The 11,613-nt window shown below is 38.5% G+C and overlaps 1 protein-coding gene across 1 annotated transcript in view; it reads left to right on the top strand.

Annotated features, from left to right (window-relative positions):
• Nucleotides 1-212: 212 nt before the first annotated feature.
• LOC132545111 (atrial natriuretic peptide receptor 1-like) overlaps nucleotides 213-11,613 on the top strand; it is a 34,888-nt gene continuing 23,487 nt past the window's right edge. The window contains exons 1-9 of the mRNA XM_060208779.1: nucleotides 213-234; nucleotides 479-632; nucleotides 3,915-4,240; nucleotides 4,597-4,742; nucleotides 4,891-4,963; nucleotides 8,453-8,585; nucleotides 9,519-9,605; nucleotides 9,906-10,049; nucleotides 10,824-10,945. Coding sequence (XP_060064762.1) covers nucleotides 213-234; nucleotides 479-632; nucleotides 3,915-4,240; nucleotides 4,597-4,742; nucleotides 4,891-4,963; nucleotides 8,453-8,585; nucleotides 9,519-9,605; nucleotides 9,906-10,049; nucleotides 10,824-10,945 — 1,207 coding nt within the window. The remainder of the gene's footprint in view (nucleotides 235-478; nucleotides 633-3,914; nucleotides 4,241-4,596; nucleotides 4,743-4,890; nucleotides 4,964-8,452; nucleotides 8,586-9,518; nucleotides 9,606-9,905; nucleotides 10,050-10,823; nucleotides 10,946-11,613) is intronic.

Below are 11,613 nucleotides of genomic sequence, written 5' to 3'. Positions count from 1 at the left end.
AATCGTTAATGCTCAGTCGGTATAACTTTACATTATATCCATTCCTTATAAGGAGGTCTATATTTCTACAGCGATTTCCATGAGAACGTATTTCTTATTTTGCCCTGGTTACATCGTTCTTGATTTGAAGTTACTGTTTTGTTTTCAATCCGATAAGTTCTGATATAATGATGTTACTCTTGTCTGGGGTTTGTTCGAAAGGTTTGACAACCATGGAACTAAAAGGAAATACCAGTGTGTCAACATAACCATAATCCAAACTCAGATTCAATCAAACTAGGGCAAAATGTTAACAAAAGGAAGATTTACTCGAAGAGTCATGAAGACAAGGAGAATAAGACCAGGTGTTCCGGAAGATTAACCTCTCAATAGAAATGATGCATAGACGGGATATACCTATCTTAGCATCTACCCTCTTGGATTTTCTGTCGTAAACTATGCATTTATCTTATTTATTATTTTTTCTTATTTTTACCAGGAGTGGACATGGCTTGGATAGATCCTCCGCCCGACTCTCTGAAGGAACAAGAACATTTTAACACTACAACAAAGCTTATCCTCGAGGCTAGCTTCTACTCCTGGGCTGTCGGACTTAATCTCTTCAGCAACGCTAATGGAAGTGAGGGCATCGAGTGCGTGCTTTACACAATGTTACAAATGGAATTCATATCGTTGTCAAATTAAAATTATCCCAGTCCTTTTTATATTTCCACATTGTAATCTTGCGAGCCCAGAAGAACACGGCCACGTTCTCAATTGTTTTACCTTAGTTTACGATTTCACAAGAAGTGTTGTTCATTCTAATGTCGGTGTCAGATTTGTGTGTGCTTTACTTAATGTTGAATATATGACGGCGCAATGATTTCTGTAGTGTCAGTGTTTCTTTATTCTACATCATAACTTGAATTCTACTGTGTCCATCTTATCAATTTTTGTAGTAAAACCTATTTTGACAAATATATGACCATTCTGTTCCAGAAATGAATAATATTACGCGTGTTGTATATCCGGTAAAGACACCCTTGATACCGTGCGTGTTGTATATCCGGTAAAGACACCCTTGATATCATGCGTGTTGTATATCCGGTAATGACACCCTTGATACCGTGCGTGTTGTATATCCGGTAAAGACACCCTTGATATCATGTGTGTTGTATATCCGGTAAAGACACCCTTGATATCATGCGTGTTGTATATCCGGTAATGACACCCTTGATACCGTGCGTGTTGTATATCCGGTAAAGACACCCTTGATATCATGTGTGTTGTATATCCGGTGATGACACCCTTGATACCGTGCGTGTTGTATATCTGGTGATAACACCCTTGATACCGTGCGTGTTGTATATCCGGTGATGACACCCTTGATACCGTGCGTGTTGTATATCCGGTGATGACACCATTGATACCGTGCGTGTTGTATATCCGGTGATGACACCCTTGATACCGTGCGTGTTGTATATCCGGTGTTGACACCCTTGATACCGTGCGTGTTGTATATCTGGTGATAACACCCTTGATACCGTGCGTGTTGTATATCCGGTGATGACACCCTTGATACCGTGCGTGTTGTATATCCGGTGATGACACCATTGATACCGTGCGTGTTGTATATCCGGTGATGACACCCTTGATACCGTGCGTGTTGTATATCCGGTGTTGACACCCTTGATACCGTGCGTATTGTATATCCGGTGATAACACCCTTGATACCATGCGTGTTGTATATTCGGTGATGACACCCTTGATACCATGCGTGTTGTATATCCGGTGATGACACCCTTGATACAATGCGTGTTGTATGTCCGGTGATGACACCCTTGATACAATGCGTGTTGTATATCCGGTAAAGACACCCTTGATACCGTGCGTGTTGTATATCCGGTGATGACACCCTTGATACCGTGCGTGTTGTATATCTGGTGATGACACCCTTGATACCGTGCGTGTTGTATATCCGGTGATGACACCCTTGATACCGTGCGTGTTGTATATCCGGTGATGACACCCTTGATACCGTGCGTGTTGTATATCCGGTGATGACACCCTTGATACCGTGCATGTTGTATATCCGGTGATGACACCCTTGATACCGTGCGTGTTGTATATCCGGTAAAGACACCCTTGATACCATGCGTGTTGTATATCCGGTGATGACACCCTTGATACAATGCGTGTTGTATGTCCGGTGATGACACCCTTGATACAATGCGTGTTGTATATCCGGTAAAGACACCCTTGATACCGTGCGTGTTGTATATCCGGTGATGACACCCTTGATACCGTGCGTGTTGTATATCCGGTGATGACACCCTTGATACAATGCGTGTTGTATATCCGGTAAAGACACCCTTGATACCATGCGTGTTGTATATCCGGTGATGACACCCTTGATACCGTGCGTGTTGTATATCTGGTGATAACACCCTTGATACCGTGCGTGTTGTATATCCGGTGATGACACCCTTGATACCGTGCGTGTTGTATATCCGGTGATGACACCATTGATACCGTGCGTGTTGTATATCCGGTGATGACACCCTTGATACCGTGCGTGTTGTATATCCGGTGTTGACACCCTTGATACCGTGCGTATTGTATATCCGGTGATAACACCCTTGATACCATGCGTGTTGTATATTCGGTGATGACACCCTTGATACCATGCGTGTTGTATATCCGGTGATGACACCCTTGATACAATGCGTGTTGTATGTCCGGTGATGACACCCTTGATACAATGCGTGTTGTATATCCGGTAAAGACACCCTTGATACCGTGCGTGTTGTATATCCGGTGATGACACCCTTGATACCGTGCGTGTTGTATATCTGGTGATGATACCCTTGATACCGTGCGTGTTGTATATCCGGTGATGACACCCTTGATACCGTGCGTGTTGTATATCCGGTGAAGACACCCTTGATACCGTGCGTGTTGTATATCCGGTGATGACACCCTTGATACCGTGCGTGTTGTATATCCGGTGATGACACCCTTGATACCGTGCGTGTTGTATATCCGGTAAAGACACCCTTGATACCATGCGTGTTGTATATCCGGTGATGACACCCTTGATACAATGCGTGTTGTATGTCCGGTGATGACACCCTTGATACAATGCGTGTTGTATATCCGGTAAAGACACCCTTGATACCGTGCGTGTTGTATATCCGGTGATGACACCCTTGATACCGTGCGTGTTGTATATCCGGTGATGACACCCTTGATACAATGCGTGTTGTATATCCGGTAAAGACACCCTTGATACCATGCGTGTTGTATATCCGGTGATGACACCCTTGATACCGTGCGTGTTGTATATCCGGTGATGACACCCTTGATACCGTGCGTGTTGTATATCCGGTGATGACATCTTTGATATCCTGCCTACCTTTGTGACAATGTGTCTACATCCATAGCACATCAGGTGCAGAATTCCCTACCCCCACGCCCTACATATGTGATATTTATAGAAGAAAACAAAAACAAAAACAAAAAACCTCCGTCCCTAACCTGCAATATTTACATGTTGCAGATGATTCGATATTCAATTACCTGTTCCCATTATCATGGATTTCATACAAACGCACAACACATGGTTTCGAGAGATACATACTTCGAAAGTTGACGGTCATCATCTGTTACCTTGTGTGATATAAGATGTATACATTGTTCTCATTTGGGAACGTTATATTTCTTACTTGTATTGACCAAGATTTGCATGGGGGTCGTCAATGAGGAAGAAAACGCTTACTCTTCCGAAATACGTGGTCTAATGGTACGGGTATCTCTTCTGGAGTCTATGAGTTTCGTTCATGTCCTCCTCCAGTTGTATTGAATTTAAGTATATATCATCATGCCATTCACATGTTGGTATCCTGTGGTTATTTTTGTAAATATCCCTTCTCCAGTGACCCCGTTCTGGCCCAGCAGTGGTGTGAAACAACGACATGTCCCTTGGCGTCCTTGGCAACACAAGAGAATTGCTGTATTCACCACATGAATATCCATAGCTGTCCCATGGACGGGAATCTCGACGTGTGTGGACCATGGATTCCACCAAGTGGAAAAGTCTTTACGCACTCCCAGGTCCTTGTGGGATCAGCCTCACAGGGGAACTGGACAAACTCTGTGGGGGGTCTGTATGTTACTGGTCAGACCTCGGTAATCGCCCACTTTAAAGTCGCCGCCGTCAGCATCGCGCTCATTAAGATGGTCAAGGTTCTTCCTAAAGCAGGTCTGTACAACTTTGTTAATTTCAATTAAAGTCCAGTTATATTTGATTAAATCAGTTGTTTAATGAATAGGTAGAAACCTAATATGTATTTTCAGTTTAATTAGTTCACTGGTAATGACACGCTCTTTTCGGTGTTATATTTTTGCTTTATTTCCCGATCTTGCGATCATTGTGCTTTTGACAAGTACCAGTTGATGATTGTATCAAAGTATAAATGTATGTATACCTTTATGGGAAATTTTGCTTTATACATTTTTTACTATTGTATATATATTATTGACAAAGAATAACCATAACTTCAAATGAAATACAGATAAACAAAACACACAAAAAAACTTTGACAAATTGTTTTTTAGTGTGTGGTGATGGTACGTGCGAGCCAGAGGAAACGTGCTCTACGTGTGTAGCAGATTGTGGAACGTGCCCTCTGGAGCCCTGGATGTGGGCTGTCATAGGGCTAGGGATACTGGCGGTCGTCACCATGTTTGGGGGCCTCCTTCTTGTGAGTTCATTACAACACACATGTTCTCTAGGAATCATTGGGTTTTATTTTAATCTGTCATATCGTCAAAAGATACACAAAAGAATATTTTTAATCAATATATACCAGGATTACAATCATTTACGATTGATCTGTTTCTCTCTCACAGAAAATACAATTTCAGAAGAGGAAATTACTTCTCGATGAAAGTTGGATTTATCAGTATGATTCAATAATGCAAGGTAATGTATACAGTGGACACAATACACAGTACACAATACAGAGTACACAGAATACAATACACAGTACATAATACACAATTCACAGAACACAGTACGTAATACACAGTATACAGTACACAGCACATCATACCTAATACACAGAACACAGTACACATAACACAATACACAGAACACAATACATAGAACACAGTACACATTATACACAACAAAGTGCACAGTACACAATACACAATACACAGTACACAGTATACAGTAACTACACAGTATGCAGAACAAAATACACAATACACAGAACACAGTACACAGAACACAGAACACAGTACACAGAACACAATACACAATAAACAGTACACAGTACACAGAACACAATATACAGTACACAGAACACAGAACACAGTACACAGTACACAGAACACAATATACAGTACACAATATACAGTACACAGTACACAATATACAATACACAATAAACAGTACACAGTACACAGAACACAGTACACAGTACACAGAACACAGAACACAGTTCACAGAACACATTACACAGTACACAGTACACAATATACACTACACGATACACAGAACACAATAAACCGTACACAATAAACAGAACACAGTACACAGTACACACAGTACACAATATACAGTACACAATAAACAGTACACAGTACACAGAACACAGTACACAGTACACAGTTACTACACAGTACACCATAACTACACAGTACACAGTAACTACACAATACACAATACACAGTACACAATACACAGTAACTACACAGTACAGAGTAACTACACAGTACACAGTAAGTACACAGTACACAATACACAGTACACAATAAACAGTACACAGTACACAGAACACAGTACACAGTTACTACACAGTACACAGTACACAATAACTAAACAGTACACAGTGACTACACAATACACAATACACAGTACGCAATACACAGTATACAGTACACAACAACTACACAGTACACAGTACACAGAACACAGTTCACAGAACACATTACACAGTACACAGTACACAATATACACTACACGATACACAGAACACAATAAACCGTACACAATAAACAGTACACAGTACACACAGTACACAATATACAGTACACAATAAACAGTACACAGTACACAGAACACACTACACAGTTCACAGTTACTACACAGTACACAGTACAAAGTAAGTACACAGTACACAATACACAGTACATAGTACAGAATACACAGTAAACAGTACACAGTACACAATACACAGTACACAGTACACAATACACAGTAACTACACAGTACACAGTACACAGAACACAATAAACAATACACAGTATACAGTACACATCAACTACACAGTACACAGTACCTACACAGTACACAGTAAATACACAGTACACAGTAAGTACACAGTACACAATACACAGTACACAATACACAGTATACAGTACACAGTACACAGTACACAATACACAGTACACAGTACACAATAACTACACAGTACACAATACACAGTACACAATACACAGTACACAATACACAATACACAGTAACTACATAGTACACAGTAAGTACACAGTAAACAGTAACTACATAGTACACAGTAAGTACACAGTACACAATACACAGAACACAATACACAGTACACAGTACACAATACACAGTACACAGTAAGTACATAGTACACAGTAAGTACACAGTACACAGTAACTACACAGTACACAGTAACTACACAGTGCACAGTAACTACACAGTACACAGTAAGTACACAGTACACAGTAACTACATAGTACACAGTACACAATACACAGTACACAGTACACAGTACACAATACACAATACACAGTACACAATACACAATACACAGTACACAGTAACTACACCGTACACAGTAACTACACAGTACACAGTAACTACATAGTACACAGTAACTACACATTACACATTACACAATACACAGTACACAGTAAGAACACAGTAAGTACACAGTACACAGTAAGTGTACAGTACAATGTACACAGTAATTACACATTACACAGTAAGTACACAGTACACAATACACTTGGTACCGTTTTTTAAATGAACATTTTTTTTATTTTAATTAAGCGTAATGCTGAAAGAAAAGACATGAAAACGAATCCATTATGTTTCAGCAAGCATTTGATCCTCACTTGACAGAACTGTAGATTTTGTATCCTATTATATTGACAGTTGGAGACCGTTTCATGTCCCTTCATCGTGTCGTTATTTTAAGTTGTGTATCTGTTTATAGTATAACCTGTTTTAACGACACCGTGGTATATGTTGTGTGATGAAGCCACATACTTCTTGAAGACCAAATCGAGAGTAACACCTTCTTTTACCTTGTGCCAAGCATGCATCAGATAGAATGAGCAGATGAATAAAACTATTCCACGTTAATGAAAACAATTAATTAATTGCGACCTGGCTACGCTGCTGCTTCATAACGATTAGTGGTATGACATCAGGGACTTGCGCATGCCACAGGTCATGAATTATTCATTATTTTATATGATAACATCAAAGACAATTCCCGAACTGTGTACAGTAGTCCATCAGAGGTACATTCTCTTAACACCTGTCTTGTTGGTGTAAGCGACAACTGTTGGTGCAGGAATTAACTGAAAAAACCTGTGTGAGCCGTAATTTATAGTAAAAGTTTCCAATAAAAGAAAGCAAACTGCTGAAACATCTAAAGAGTTAATGCAGAAATTTTCCATCTTTTTTTAGTGAGTTTTAAATTCACCTGAGCGTTCTTCAAACTTTATAAATCTATCAATTTAAAACTCTCCAACGGATTTTGACCAAACTCGGTCTAAAGCATCTTTGGGTGAAGGGTAACCCCTCTCAAACAGAAGAGATGTTTGGAAATTTTTTTCTATTTCATTCTGTTACCAATATGGCATCAATTTTTCTTGATGAATTGTTATCGGATTATGTTGCAAATTTAGCTTTATATGATTAACGAGTTCACTTGCTGAAAGAACAAACACTTTCGTTTACATCTACACGTATCACAACATTCTTTCTGTTATGTATCTAAGAAATAAGATAACTATCATCTAAAACAAAACCCAAGCAAGCCAACTAAATTAAGACTTGTTTATAGTCAACAAAACGGATTGAGCAGAGTGTCGATGTGGGCATCGTTATAAAGATTCCTATCATTTCTTGATTAACTGTCCCTTGCATCAGAACTTCCGTACCTCATAATACATAAGGATAAGCATGGAATGATGGTTTATTTTTCATGACATTAAATGTAAATATGTTACGTATGTGATGGCAAGAGCTAACAAACCAATCCTATTTCCAAATCATATGTCAGTAAAATATGATTAAATTGTAAAAAAAAAATAATCAAAATGAACACTAAAACTTTATATACAGGAAGTAAAAGTTTCAAATCAGGATACAAAAACATCTTTGTAAACGTAAGCCTTTTCCTTTTGTCCTATAAACACCACCTGCCAGACCAAGACAATCGACAAGCTTTTGGGAGCTGCATTAGCAGGCGTTCCATGGCCTACCTGGGGATGGATGACGCCATTAGTACAGCCGGTTCTTTTACCGCATATAAACAACTGTTTGCTTCAACTGGCCTCATGTGAGTGATTTGAATTGTTATTTACAAGATTCAGAGAGTATTTAACCCGATTCTTTGTCAAATACATTTTCAAAATCATTTCGTCCGGACATTCCTTCAGTAAAACATCAATGGTGTATCATATGATAAGGATATCGGTCATGTCCAGCTGATACTTAAATTCGTCTGTGCAAACATATTCTTTTCAAAGCATTTGGGATTTTTTCATATAGTTATTTTCATGATCAAAAGAAAAGTTATATATATATTTATATATTTAACTGAATATTAATTTACCATCGGTAACTCACTTATGTCGCTGTTTTAAACTCATTAGAACTAGAAACTTGAAAATAACAAATGATAAATATGTCGTACGTTTGTGGTCAGCATGACGCTTTACCTCTAAATTCTCAAATAAAACGATCACTTGGACTTCAGACCCCAGTTGTTCAAATGCTGGTTAGAGATAATTTATAATTGTGAATAAAGCAAAATTGCAAGCATGTTTTAATATTTCACAGCTACAAATCTTTGTTGAGAAAGGTCAAATATACATTTTTTTGAGTGACAAGCGTTGCTTTTTTAAAATTCTTTGTTTTTTCAATGGCAACAATTTGAATTTTTCACTAACAGCTGGTTACAACGAACTAACCTTCTAGCAAGCGAGGCCTGACATAACATCAACGGCAGATAAACATGTTTGTCAACAGACTTAGTTTCAACAGTCTTAATATCAAAGGTTAAATAAAATACATGATCAGTGTCTTAAAAGATAAGGCTGTTTCGCTCGAGCCAAAGGCTCACCAGTTGTCTTTCTTCATCCTCGCCTAATAACAACTGTTATTTTAAGATACTTACCTCTGTATTCTGCCTGTACAAAAATATGTATTTGTTGTTATAAGCATATTTAAATCTATTATCTTACTTATGTGTCGTTTTACGTTTATGCAGTGACGGTAAAACGGTTACTATCCGAAAAATAAATAAAGTTCAGTTTTTGTTGACGAGGCGCATCAGAGAGGAGGTGCGAGTCGTAAGGTAGGTACATTATGTTATCGCGTGTCCGTGTAGCAACACGTCCAATATGGGCCAGGTTGTATAGTGTGAGGTCATTATTATGTGTTTTCAGACTCGTCTGATGTGTTGACGAACTGTCATTAATATATACCTAGAGTGACAAGGCCCTCAGTTTTATACAGAAAAATCCATTTAAGTCATCCAAAGATTATCCGAATGAATTTCACAAAAACTCAATTCTTTTGTTACCTTATCACTATAAAGTACGATTTTCCCAGAAATATTAATTATTTAATGTTGGAAATATTGGTATTTCCTCAGAACAATGGACCACGTCAATCTGTGTAAATTTGTCGGTGGGTGTGTAAAGGTTCCGAATGTCTGTATCCTCATGGAATATTGTCCAAAGGGCAGTCTGATTGACGTCCTACTTAATGACGACATACCGCTTTCTTGGTCTTTTCGGTAAGTTATGGAGACATCTGATAACTAGAATTGTGATTCGTCGATAGATGTATCATTAATGAATCTTTATTTATCGTAAGTATTGTGATTGATTGACTGATTTCATAAAGGAAAAAATGAGAGTTGGTCGAATACGTTCAGTTAACTTTCATCCTTCAAACTATGCCCTGATTTCTTCCGATAAATGACGCTTCAACAACAATATTCATCAACTTTATATCATATCACACAAACGATATGAATATACAACGATATATTTCCATCTTTTTGTATACTCTTCTAAATGGTATATTCTTGTGGTGCTTCATCTAAACTTTATTATTAATCACCGGTGTTATTCTCCATTGTATGATCTCAAACATGAGAGGCAGGAATACACGGTAGCATTTTCTAGACAAGCATGATATTGCACACTCGGCGTATGCTGGTTTTTGACTTTTGATTAAAACTAAAATAAATTATTCATTGTCGTCAGTATAATTCGTTAAATGGAAAAGCAATTCAGACTGTAAGACACATTTTATTTTCATTTTCCAATGGCAAAATTGTTTTAAATTTATATAGTAAAAACGATATATGACCTGTGTTTACTTTTTCTAATCAAAACGCTTAGATTTCTGTTCTGATACATGTACCAGTAGTATGATCTGTTCTAATGTTGACACTGTTGAGTGATTTTATGTACCACCATTATTGTCTATTGGTTCCAGACCTGTCAGAGAATCTGTGTTTATAGGTATCTCGCTTCGTAACAACATCGTTGACATGTTGCAGGCTATCCTTCGCTACTGACATATCCCGGGGGATGGCCTATCTCCACACCCACAGCATGTCCCACGGTCGATTGAAATCACACAACTGTGTTATTGATGACAGATGGACAGTAAAAATAACAGGTAAAGACTGCTCTCTTAACAGTGACACTAGGTGGCGCTAGGGTATATTTCAGAGACGAATGACAACAGGTGGCGTTAGAGCTTACTACAAAACACTGGCCCCTGGTGACATTTGCTTTTTTTTCAATTGTCCTACCTAAGATGACGCTAGGTCCATCAGTTTATCCCAGAAGTGGGTTGATGACCAATCTTTATCTGAAATATTACAGGTGAATATTATGAAGTTTATATAAATTACCTTGACTTTTATATCTTCCCATTAAAGCAACAAGGTGCTATTAAGATTAAGCTCAGAATTAAGAATATAGATCATAATTAAACCTGTCAATTCAGGTATTTTTGTGAGATAGAACCTTGTTGAATGATCAAAATCAGATTTATTTACTGACATCATTACTTAAGTTTTATCTGAGGAAAACGGCATCGGTATTGACCAACTCCTCATGATGATAGCTTACCCGGATGAAGGCATTGGCCTGCTTATCCTCACTTAAACACTAGTAGTACCTGGTTCCATGCCCCTCCTCTTGGCAATTTGTGTTTATCAAAATGCTGAGAAACGAACCAGTCTTTGCTGACGTGGTTATAGGCATTTTACTCTTAGTGTTTCGATGGCATGCAGCGGATCTCGTGTATGGTGTTCAGTGAGGTAGACATGAACTACTACA

This window comes from Ylistrum balloti, unplaced genomic scaffold (genome assembly GCF_031769215.1).
Source record: "Ylistrum balloti isolate Yb309-2 unplaced genomic scaffold, AGI_CSIRO_Ybal_v1 Utg369828, whole genome shotgun sequence".
Classification (NCBI taxonomy): domain Eukaryota; kingdom Metazoa; phylum Mollusca; class Bivalvia; order Pectinida; family Pectinidae; genus Ylistrum; species Ylistrum balloti.
The sequence above is the reverse complement of the archived record's forward strand: the minus strand, read 5'-3'. Positions and strand labels throughout refer to the sequence as shown.